The sequence below is a fragment of the Tachysurus fulvidraco genome, chromosome 3, assembly GCF_022655615.1.
Source record: "Tachysurus fulvidraco isolate hzauxx_2018 chromosome 3, HZAU_PFXX_2.0, whole genome shotgun sequence".
Classification (NCBI taxonomy): domain Eukaryota; kingdom Metazoa; phylum Chordata; class Actinopteri; order Siluriformes; family Bagridae; genus Tachysurus; species Tachysurus fulvidraco.
The window spans coordinates 10,879,825-10,892,845 of NC_062520.1; the positions used below are offsets into that span (position 1 = coordinate 10,879,825).

Sequence of the window (13,021 nt, forward strand, 5' to 3'; positions counted from 1 at the left end):
TCTAATACAGTGGTGTTTAAAGTGGGATTAGAGAGGACAGTGAATACAGAATATTTTTAATTTTGTGACAAAGAACCACATTCCATTTATTTATAGATGCTAGCTAAAATTTTTATAATTATCAATAGAGCTGAATGGCTTTAATTCAAGTTACTTCACATTTACTAACTTCCTGAAGCTGCCTACATACATAGATGCTTATTATTTTTATTGCTTATTATTAAGATTACATTTACATCAATTGGCAGGAGTCCTTATCCAGAGCGACTTACATCATGTATTTTTTTTATACAACTGAGTGGGGGGGGGCCACGGTGGCTTAGTAGTTAGAATGTTCGCCTCACATCTCTAGGGTCGGGGTTCGATTCCCGCCTCCGCCTTGTGTGTGTGGAGTTTGCATGTTCTCCCCGTGCCTCGGGGGTTTCCTCCAGGTACTCCGGTTTCCTCCCCCGGTCCAAAGACATGCATGGTAGGTTGATTGGCATCTCTGGAAAATTGGAGTGAGTGAATGAGAGTGTGTGTGCCCTGCGATGGTTTTGCACTCCATCCAGGGTGTATCCTGCCTTGATGCCCGATGACGCCTGAGAAGTTCGAATAAGCGGTAGAAAATGTGAGAGAGTAATTGAGGGTTAAGGTCCTTGCTCAGAGGCCCAACGGTGGACCTGGGATCTAACTCACAACCTTCCAATTGTTAGAGATTCTCTCTGGCGTTTCTTTAAAAACAACAAACCTTTAAATTTGGTCAAATTTTGTCAGTGTTCAAATGGCGTATTTATCCTGAATGATGATTGACTAGCAGTTAGGATAATTTACAATATAGCCATAAATTAACAGTTTGACTCAATACAGTTTTCTTTGTATTTTTGTAAACATTTAAACCTGTAAATCAGTGTTGATGTTTCAGTGGCTGATTTATTGCTTGTTAAATGTGATTTGCTCACAGAGTAAATGCCCCATTATGCAACATAAGTCCATAAGAACATTACAAATTTGACCAAAAAAATTTTATTTAAACGATTATTTTTCTTTAGCTATCTGCATACTCTATAAGAGCTGGGACACGAACTGAACAAAATGGAGATCTCATGTCTAATCAGGTCTACTGTATCTGTTGTGGCATTGATTCACTACAATTGGTGATGCACAGAAAGAATGTTACACAGCATCTCTCCACTTTGTGTTCTTGATGGAAAAATAAAACACCCAGGCTTGTGTCTGTAAGATCCTGTGTGGATCTAGCATATGCTGTATGTCTCACAGACAACACACTTGTTATTTCGTCTAATGCAGCGTTTGTACTGTTCAACACTGAAACATGAAGAGTCTGTCTCCTGGTTGAAGAGATGGAAAGAGCGAATGGAAGGCAGCTTTGAGTCAGCCTTTCGATGAGTCATGCGTACCAAAGTCTGCAGTTGTCCAGATAACGTTTCACTAACCTCAGAGACTTGTTTTGTTTTGTCTGAGTGTCTAGAGTTAGGCATTCCTTTTAAGCTTTGAAAATCATGCTAAACCTAAGCTAGGTTACAAGACCGAATGAGTACTAAAGCTGTGATTATGGCAGCGTCACCTGTCCGATACACAACGTGACTAACCGATACTCACCACTGTTACATTTTGTCGTATTTAGATGATAGAAAAGAAATTGCTGATAATTACAGTATCAGTATTAGTCTTCATGCAGATGCAAACATAATCTAGAATTTTGTTACAACATTACCAGGTTTTTTCCATTTATTCTGCCTACTCTCAGTTCTAAAAGTAAGACCAACTGTGCCTTCACATATGCAGAGTTTAATCAGTTTACTTTTCTCTTTGATGCAGTTCATTTAGGTAGATAACACAATAATTACACTTGGGTGAAGACCAAAACCACTGATCTGAACTGCAGTGAGAAAGCAGTTTTATGCTAAATCAAACTGATTGCATGAAGTGAACCAAAAATGTTGTGATTTCGGGTGTAGAAGGCATTATTTTTTTTGTAGATACTAAGCTTATGACTTTAGAGTAAGAAAGGACAGTGCTGTTGCTCTACGGAAACATGTTCTGGATATTTGTACTGGCAAAATTTGTACTTAAAAAAAGAAAATAAGAGCAGGAATCAACAATCAAATAATCAAATAACAAAATGGTTTAAAGTAGTTATTTAGTAAATAATTAGCCCGTAATTTATTGACAGTCGGCTCTGTGACTAAATGCTCCAATGCACTTAGCGAATGTCTGCTTTTTCTCCCATTGCCATATTTCTGATCAGTGAACAAAAGTATTTTATGAGGATGTATTTAGACAAACATGCCATTTTTTGTTGCTTTATTTGTTTATTTATTTGTTTATTTATTTATTTATTTATTTATTTATTTATTTATTTATTTATTTATTTATTTTTGCTTATTCTTATTAGGTACCATCATAAAATCAACACAAACTACAGAGAAAACAAACTAAAAGTATCAATTCCACACTGTTCTAAAAACAGTAAAAAGGTTAACGGGTATGAATTCTCCCCCAAAAATGTTAAGCAATGATAATTTGACACTCCCACTTACCCTGTCTTTACTATCTAAAAGTCTCAAACACATATTTGAAATGAAGAACAGCCTTGTTCACTGCTGCCAAGTCATTCAATTTGATAGGGTGGAATATCTAAATAAGTAAAAAAAAAAAATGTAAGTAAGCAAACAAACTAGAAAAGCCTTTTTTTTAGTAAATATGGTACATTTTAAAATTTGTGACTTTTCACCATACGCTTCTGGATTTTGTACACTCCAGGTTTGGCTACTGCATTTTCTTTTCTTTTCAGATGAAAGATATTGCAGCTTTTTGGCTGAGGTGTTGTCTTTTGGAATGCCCCATGGTGTTACAAAATTTATATTAGAAACCCCCAAATAATCAAGATGCCCCTTTCTGTAAGAGCTTTTTTTTTCCATGTAGTATGATAATCAAATTTGGCAGCAGCTCATCAAGACTAATGAGCAGTATGCTGAGCTAATTACACTGTGGAGATGGAAATGAGAATGCAGCTCCTTTTTGTTGAAAGGTGAGTGTTGACAGTGGCCCACTTGAGGCGATGGAGGATGAGTCTCTAATGCCAGTCACAACGAATCTGCCCGATCATACATCTTTCTTACCTAAGCATTATACACGGCCGCTCTAGGTCTCAAGTGTAGTAAGCGTCAATGCTGTTTACATCCTTCAGAATATGATGGTCAACACAGGGTCATGTGAGGAGAGAGCACGGCAGATATGCTTTATGCTTCACTTTCTTGAGTCATTACATATTGCACAGGATTTGGGGTGAAAAAGAGTTCAAAGAAATTAGCAGAGATCCCTTTTGGCCAGGTCTTTAGATTAAAGACAAAAGGCACACACAGATGACAAACAGAACACACACAGATGATGTAATATTGAAACCTGCACAGCTTCACAAAGGTGAGGATGGTGACAGGGCAAGCCGGCTTTACAAGGCCCAGCTCTGTCCGTGGTGTGCAGCCTCCCACAGTGCTTGGGTCACGTATACTGTGTCACATTAATGTGACTTTCTCCGGGCAACAACAAACAGAACGACACCATCTTCAAGGGAAAATAAACGGCAAAAAGCAGTCTTGTCCAAGTAGCTGCAGATTTTACTAATGCCCTAGCACGTCTTGTAAAACTCTCCTAAAATTCATGGTTACAAAAGGCTATTTTAAGAATGCAAACATCTCTATGATCATAAAATAATCAAATAATTGCTTAGGAGATGTTTTGACTGAAATTGGGCAAAATGAAGATCCAAGAATTACCGACACATGATCCTGAAGATCCTCACCCTAGACCCATACTTTCCAACAGGGCTGGAACATCTTTGTCAGCTTCATTGTTTGTCACAGTTGGAGCTCTGGCTTTCTAATATAGAGGGGTTGTCTGTCCTGCACTCATTCAGACTATGGTCCTGGTTCATACAGTCCTGTTAATGTTAACAGCCATGTTAACATAAACCAAACAGCAGCGTAAAATAAGCCCAGTGAAATAATACAACACTCAAGCAAGAATTACCAATAACCGATGAATTACCAAGGACCAGAATTTTGAAATGATTTCCTGACACCTTAACTTATTTGTTGAATTCCACTGTTGAAACCATTTATATAAATAAAATATATGTGACGTAACGATCCTTAGCCGCATCCACCAATAGCAGAACCTTATTATACAAATGCAATGGCTTGTACACATGGACAAAACACCACTGGAACTGGGAATGAGTTTGCAACTGACAGTTTAACGAGTCTAAGATAAAAAGCAAACAATTTATTTCGAGCATGAGGTGAAACACCAAAAAACTCCAACAATAAATCCCCAGAAGAAGAGTGAGCTAAACCCAACAAGAGTTGAACTCACAAGAATGATGGCATTCATACATTGACATTTTCGTTATTAGTATTAAACAAAGCTGTTTTCATGTAGATCCATGCAACTTTTACATGCTAGGGGATTACAGTAAAATTACATTCTGTTTGCTTGTGGTTATTTTCTCTCAGGTTGTGTTGTATTCATGTTATTTGTTAGTAACAATAAGCACACATTCCTCTCCAGGAAAAAGCATTGCTGAAAGTAGAAATTATTACATTTTCAAACTACCTTACAAAACACCTTTTTAATAATTCATGAAAGCAATCTAAAAAAATATGGATTTCAAATAAATGCTAACTGAATGCCCCAACAGTTGCCCTTAACTCGGACACAAAAACTGAGATTAAAACATATTTCAGTTTGATTCTTATTATGGGAAAATGTGAAAAATCTTGTCTATGGTAATCACACATTACAGATTAATGATTCTGTATTGTAACATAAGTGCTTACTGATTCTAAATGATTCTACATCAATTCTTGTTTCTACACTCACAGGTCTTCACAGGAATCTTCACAGCTGAGATGGTCCTGAAGATCATCGCCCAGGACCCATACTACTACTTCCAACAGGGCTGGAACATCTTTGACAGCTTCATTGTTTGTCTCAGCTTGATGGAACTTGGGCTTTCTAATGTAGAAGGCCTGTCCGTCCTGCGCTCGTTCAGACTGGTAATGTCTTATTTAACCATGTTAAATACCAAACAGCAGCAAAACAATTAAGCCCAGTGAAATATTACAACACTCAGTCAATCGATGGAATTTGAATAGACAATGTCTAATTTTTCGAAGTGAACTAATACTCAAGTCTTATTGCTTTCCTAATGTTAATGGCTTAATCAGAAGTAATCGGAAATGCAGACATTGCTAATAATCTTAGCAGACAGAGGAAGGTTAAACAGATATTTAGCTGCAATCTTAGTAAGTTAGCATCTGTGTGTATGAGCTTACGTTATATTTGTTACAAAATTAGCATGTGTATGTTGTTTTTAAGTATATAAAGTAGGCAGACTTTAACAGAAAAAAATGTTGTTACATTTATTGGTGATGTGAATATTAAACATCAAGCAACTTGAATGCACAAAATACATCAGATGATTATTGTTCATAATCAAATAATCAACAGAAATACAAAAAAAAAAAGTTAAGACCGAGGTTTCTGAAGCCACAGGCCTTTTAGATAGAGTTGTATATCCCCTCCTATGTGCTTTCCCATTCATTGAATTGCCTTTTCTATTGGGTACATTTTGTGCACGTTTTTATGATATCTGATTCAGTTGAAGAAAGCAGGTAAATGGATTTTTTGGATGTCTCTTATAAGACTGGATGAAATGGTCAAAAATCATAAATACAATATCTAAGCTGTATACGTTGGCACCTTTTTATAAGGAAAAAAGCACTAGATATTGCAAAAAGAAAGTAGACTTTAATGGCTGAATCAGATTCATTCCCATGACATTATTATATTATTACAGCAAATATATTATATAATGAAAGTCATTGTTTCCTCTCACAGTTGCGTGTCTTCAAGCTGGCTAAGTCATGGCCCACACTGAACACCCTGATAAAGATCATAGGCAACTCTGTGGGTGCGTTAGGAAACCTCACTCTGGTATTGGCCATCATTGTCTTCATCTTCGCCGTGGTGGGCATGCAGCTCTTTGGGAAGAATTATGAGCTGTGTGTATGCAAGCTCTCCAAGGATTGTAAACTGCCACGATGGCATATGAAAGACTTCTTCCACTCCTTTCTAATCGTGTTCCGGGTGCTGTGTGGTGAATGGATCGAGACCATGTGGGATTGTATGGAGGTTGCTGGACAGCCCCTTTGCATCCTGGTCTTCATGCTGGTCATGGTGATTGGGAACCTGGTGGTAAGTCAACCAGCTGATTATTATATATGTTTTTGCATCTCATGCAGACCAGATGACTTTTTTTTTGCTGCACAGAGTAGTTTGAATCAGGGTTCGGAAGCGCAATAGTAGAGAAGTTTGTATCTTTTTCGATGTGCCATCTTGACTCGGAGATAGATAGATTTCCCCTAGGTCAGCTTGACTCTGTTTGGTCTGTGCAAACACAGTCAACCCATGTTCCCTACTGTCAACAAACAGAGCTAAGAGCTAGAACCCTGCGGCATCCCTTGAGCGCCTGACCCTTTCTACATGGCTTTCATCATCTTGCTATGTTCCTTTTTGTTTCTCTCTGTCTTTCTCTCAGTCTCTCTGGACTTGTTCATGGCTTTCTGTCAATCTTACTTTTTGTCATTCTCTTTGCTTCTCCCCAATGTGCCTATTCTCTTGCTCTTATCAGACATTGCTTCAGTGCCTTTCCTGGCTAAAGACAGTGGTAGGTCCACACAGACTGTTTTCTGTAATAGAACAATTGGAGACATCCCTCTAACTGAACAGCGTCCTGACAATTGTGTGTGTGTTTCGGTTCTTTACTTTGAACTTCCCCTCAAAGCAATGATTTCAACATTTCTCTAAATGAACATACCAAGTGTGACATTTAAATATCAGCTTTAAATCTGTCATGTCCACAAATATGTCAGAGTTTAATTTTATCATGGTTTTCTGTTCTGTTATCCGTTTAAGTTAGAATATTGTTTTAACCCTTTGATAAACTTATAACCTGCTCTAAACAGATACAAATCCATTAAGAGGTGAACTTTTTGTTCATTTACTTGGTCTTCAACTTAGTCCTTGTCCACTGTAGCTTCAGATTGTTTTCTTGGCTGATGGTATTATAATCTGATGTGGTGTGCATCAGTTGTGAGATGCTCTGCTGCTCACCACAATTGTTTATAGTGATTATTTGAGTGACTGTAGCCTTAATATGAACTGAAATCTGTCCAACAATTCTCCTTCGATGGCTCTTATTCACAAGGCTTTTCTGGCCGTAGACTTGCTGCTCACTTGATGCATGATATTTATTCATTCTATGTAAACTCTAGAGACTCTAGTTTTGTGTGAAAATCCCAGCTCATCGGTTTTTGAAATGCTCACACCAGCCCATCTGTCACCGATAACCACAACAATTACATTTCTTCAAGTAATAATTACGTGAGATTTTTCACCCACTTTGATGTTTGATGTGAATATAAACTTAATTAATTAGGTGTTCCTCATAAAGTGCCTCATGGTTTTGTTTGTACGTGTGTACAGTGTATGTATACTATGCATACATAAAAATTTTCTATAACAATAACTTCATGTCAAGTTTCATATAACTTCATATATCTGTGATAGTGATGAGTGGGGTGTTATAATTTAATGCTGAATGGATGAGTATGATTCTATTGTACATGTAATATAGTAACTACACACACACACACACACACACACACACACACACACACACACACACACACACACACACACACACAGACAGATACACACAGGACGACACCCATAAACCCAGAGCATAATGATGCGTTTTCAAGGCTGTCAGCACGAGGGTCTTTCTGTCCTAAATCATGCATGGACAGGTGCTGCCTTTTGGACTGTGGACCTCTGTGACAGTACTGATGTCTGATATTGCTTATATGCACACAGACATCTTCTGTCCTACACTAATAGCTCATTTAAAGCTAAAACAAAGTCCAGATTTATGTGCATCAGATTTAAGTGACCAACTAATTGCCTTGAACACTGGACATGCTAGGAATGTTCGTTTTTTTTGTGTATGTATGTATATATATATATATTATATCAATAATCCTCTATTTTGTATAAATAACCACAGCTTACAGTACCTGAGCATGATAAGTCATAGGTTAACATTATTGTAATTTTGACAAGTTATTCTGGAAGATTTTTTTAGCCAATATGGAGTTATGTACCCCTGATACATCTTTCTGTCACCAGACTTGGTCGCTGTAAAGTTTTATGTATCTGTTGAAGTCTTTCTGCACTTAATTGAGTTCTAGTGAAGGTAGAGCATTCACATGACAACATGAGGTGTTAATAAGCCCATGTCTTCCTCTGGCTCTGGCCTTGTGCATGGTCTCAATACCTCAGTAGGGCAAGTGCACCAATTATCCAGCCCCATGTACCAGCTAATATTGTCTTTCACAGTGGGGACACATTCAGTGTGCAGCATCATTTGCTTAAGTACTTGTGTAATGCATGCGACCACCCTTCCTCTCTCTCTTTATCTTTTTCTACTGCACTTTCCTTCTTCTTTCTGCTGTCACAAGCTGATTATAGTGAACATACAGAGAGCTGTTGTGTAAATGTGGGTCATTTTTAGAATAGCTGTAAAGTTGTCGGTATATATTAGTCATGTCTGAAAGTTCTGGAAAGATCTATTGTAATTGTAGCTTTCAAGCCTTGCATACTTAAACTATGGAAAGGTTAAAGAAAATCTAAGTTGAAGTTCAACTGAAGTTGAACTGACTGCTTGCATCATTTCTGTGATTTTTGCATCAAGCCTGGTAATTAGGTCTTTGTACTGTAGGCTACAGAAGCAAACTTCATACCTACCAAATACATTACTCGTTCTTTGTTCTCCTTACATATATATTGCTTGGAATTTACTTGAGTCTGAACAAATATTTTGTATAAGCGGTTTTAAGTTTATGATATAATGGCAGGCTTTAACATGGCTGTCCAAAAGATGAAGTAGAAAACAGGTGTGGCTCCCACACAAATACCAAAACGTTTCCACATAGAGCTGAGAGAGAAAGTGGATGAGCAGACAGAGGCCTAGCATTGCTTAAAATCCATGTGCGCATAAACACAAAGGCATTCTGCCACCAAGTACATCCCAGCAACACACAAAAAGAAAAAACAAGACTTCACTTTGAGCATGAGCCATAGTAACCTGATAACAGTATATACAGGTCACTGTGGTTCAGATGTATGTCATCCTGGTGTAATTTAGTGCCACGGTCCTCTCACTTACTCACCCTCTAATCACCTATTCTAATCACAGTGGATGTGTTACACGAGCATGCACACCCTGTAGACCAGGAGGTGAAGGAGGATGTCAGTTTGGTGAGGTGCTTCAAGCCAACAAAGAAGTGAAACTGAAATCTTAGAGCGGGTACTGTATGTGGCTTGAAATTCAGACATTATTCCACATGTGTGTACTGTATATGCTGTGGATATGTCAGTTTAACTATGTAAATAGTCATAATGATTTTAAAGCAAGCATTTGTAACCATAGATGGAGAGATGGAGATATTATCAGACGGGCTGCATTTCAGATACCCACTAAAATGTATTGGGGGTGGACTGGAGACCCCATATGGGGGCCAACGTGTAAAAAAAAAGTGTAGAGTATGACAGAAAATGCACAGGCACCAATTAAAAGTCCACATAGTTAAGAAATATGATTTTCTGCAAAGAATCTGTAGCGCTTACTAAAAGCAACTAGAAAATTAGGAACCACAGGAAGTTCAGTTGGATCAGACTCGTGCCGGGTGTTGCAGTGAAAATCACAGAGGGACAGAGAACTTATTACTTATTAGGTGGTGTGTAGCTGTCGTTAAACTAAAGGAAAATGAATTCCTCGTTTTTGAAGCATAATTACTGCACCAATGGCTTATCTCTGAAACTACTTTGTTTAAAAATGCCTCATTTATGCCTGTTATTTGATTTTGACCCTGCAGTAGGTCTACATGTTTGGAGTAGTGCCACTCTGCACTAACTATTTACTGCTGTAAGTACAGTTCAGTACTTATTACCTTGATATACTGTCCGCTGAGAAATGGAATGGTGTCCAGTCTTTTGTGTATTCCAGCCTTAGACTCAGGGCTCCAGATGCATTCCAGATGCTCTATAAATTATAATTACTGTATTACTTCAACTATAAATTTTTAATAACTAAACTAAACATATGTGCTATATATAATGTCACTATCACAAAATGACACACATACACACAGGATAGCATAAGACAGATGTTACAATATATTTTTAAGTTGTGGTTTCTTTGTTCCACCCGATATATAGCATTTGTTACTAACCAGGTAACTACTATTTCCATCTATACCAAATAAATACTGTACATTCTTTGCACTTTTCTAGCAACAAGGTTAATAGTAAATATGTATAGTTCCTGTATAGTTTCTGCCCATCAACTCTGCACCAACATGTTGCATAGATAATGTTCTATTTATAGTGTGTGGTCTGTGGAACTTGCTAGGTCTGTGTTTGGTTCATGGCCCTCATCTCTCATCACCTAAAACCAGAGCTACCTGTGTTTTATTATTATTATTATTATTATTATTATTATTATTATTATTATTATTATTATTATTATTATTATTATTATTATTATTATTATTATTATTTTGACACCATCACATGTTTAGTATTTGTGATATACTATATAGTATTGTGACTATTTAAACCTAATAATTAATTAATTCTTTCTGGACACCTTTTCTGGGCATAAGCTTCAAAATCTTGAAGGCTGCAATCTTGTTTAGTATGTGCACAAACAAGCACTGGTCTCTAACCTAAAACACATTTTTTTGGAAGACTATGATTCAAAGAGCTTTTCAGAGCAAGATAATGTCAGAAGATGCTACTGGCAAATAAATGTGATGCTGTTATGAGTTTGTCGAAGTACTCTGGGAACAGTCTATGACTAGTCACAGGCAATGTCTGTTAAATGGCCTTTTCCTGTTCAAATAGGTGGTTCTTGGATGTTTTAGTGACAAAATTTACCAGAATATCTCATAAAAGCTAGAGGTTTAGCTTGAAGATTACTAGATATTAGACTTCATCGATATTAAAATGTATAAAACAAATTCTGATATCGTTTTAAGGAGGAAGAATGATCCTGCCTTGTGCAAAGATTTACAGTCCCCTTTCTTTAGTTTCTGTTTTTTAGCAGACACCAGTATCCAGAGAGTCTTACTTTTTTTTCCAATTTATACAGCTGAGCAATTAAGGGTTAAGGGCCTTGCTCAGGGGCCCAGAAGTGGCACCTCGATGGACCTGAGATTCAAACTCATGACCCTCCGATCAGCAGTCCAACAACTTAACCACTAAGCTACCACAACCCTCTCTTTAAACAAGACCAATACTTTAAGTGAAGGTGTATGACACTTCACAGAACCACAATGACTCTATCCACTCTCATTGAGTCACTTTCAATCTATAATTGTTATGATTGAATCATCAGCCTTCCATGAAATGTCTCAGGTGTTGTTAACGGCCGAGTTTCTCGGTAACGTGCGTCAAAGAGGCAAGATTTTATGACTTCATTCAATTGTCCTTTGTGTCTGTGAATATATGGTTTGGTTACAGTCTCATTTGTAATCCCAATTTGCTCTTGGATATACGTTTTGGCCTCTTTAGTATGCAGCTATCTGCTAATTCCTTAGCAGGCTTGCTGGCAGTTAACACCTTGACAAGTGGTACAGTACCCTGCACCATTGGACGTTCCACATTGAATACCTAATTGGTGGTGTTAGAACATTACTTATGCTCAGAGATTATCGACTTTTCTTTCTGGATTCCCTAGTGTTACTCATCCTTAAGACTCAGATACACAAGCTTTACTGGAATTTGCACTTGATTAAACCGTAATATATAAATCATAAATATAAATCATGTGTTCTTCTGTAAGACCTTTTTATAGGTAGGACAAGGTAACTAGAAACATATATATCCATATGTCTACACCTGTGGTGGATGGCAAGGTCTTCTGGGAAAAAAGATCTATGTTGAGGCTCATAGGTCAGGGGTTAAGCTGGCATTCTGTTAACGATTACATATCACAGACTGTGACTCTATCCAGATAAACTACTGTACAGTACTTACAGGTTACACTATATGTATTTATATGGATATATAAGTATCTACAGTAACCAGACACGAGATCTTTATTGGTAATATTATACATACTATAGGCAGTGCAGTGATATTCTACCTAAGCAGACATTTAAAAGGAATGAATATAATTAATGACCATGATCCCGTGCTCTCATTGCGGCACCCCGGGTTCGATTCTGTCAGGGCGCTAACCCAGCCACCGAAGAGTTAACTCTCAGTGCTGATCCCAAGTCCGGATAAAAAATGGCATGGTTGCGTCAGGAAGGGTATCCAGTGTAAAACCTATGCCAAATCTAATATGTAGACCACGTGATCCGCTGTGGCGACCCCAAACAGAGAGCAGCCGAATCAAGAAATAAAAATGGGATATGGGATTGATTTTTAACTGAGTTATTAGCATCTTATTTACAGCAACTCCATTATGGAAGGAATATATGGGTAAATATAATCGACATATATGTATAATCAAAATAATACTAATTTGACCAATTTATAATTCAAAACATTACAAATTAATAGTTTTTTTCTTCTTCTTTTAATAATCAATATCACAATCTATCTTTGCTAGACTGCTGATAATCTTAGAAATACTTTAAATACTGAATTTGTTTTATTTATTTACAGTACATTTATTTTTGCAGACTTTGTCTATATTGTAGTGTACAGGTAGCCTAGTGGTTAAGGTGTTGGGCTACCAATCGGAAGGTTGTGAGTTCAATTCCTATGTCCACCAAGCTGCCACTGCTGGGCCCCTGAGCAAGGCCCTTAACCCTCAATTGCTCAGTTGTATAAAAAATTTGATAAAATGTAAATTGCTCTGGGTAAGGGTGTCTTCTAAATGCTA

General features: G+C 37.3%; 1 protein-coding gene across 3 annotated transcripts in view; it reads left to right on the forward strand.

The window, feature by feature from the left end:
• The window catches only part of scn5lab (sodium channel, voltage gated, type V-like, alpha b), a 117,687-nt gene that overhangs the window by 58,075 nt on the left and 46,591 nt on the right, over window positions 1-13,021 (forward strand). For all 3 annotated transcript variants that reach the window (XM_047811643.1, XM_027149489.2, XM_047811644.1), the window contains 2 exons: window positions 4,887-5,060; window positions 5,905-6,261. In XM_047811643.1, coding sequence (XP_047667599.1) covers window positions 4,887-5,060; window positions 5,905-6,261 — 531 coding nt within the window. The remainder of the gene's footprint in view (window positions 1-4,886; window positions 5,061-5,904; window positions 6,262-13,021) is intronic.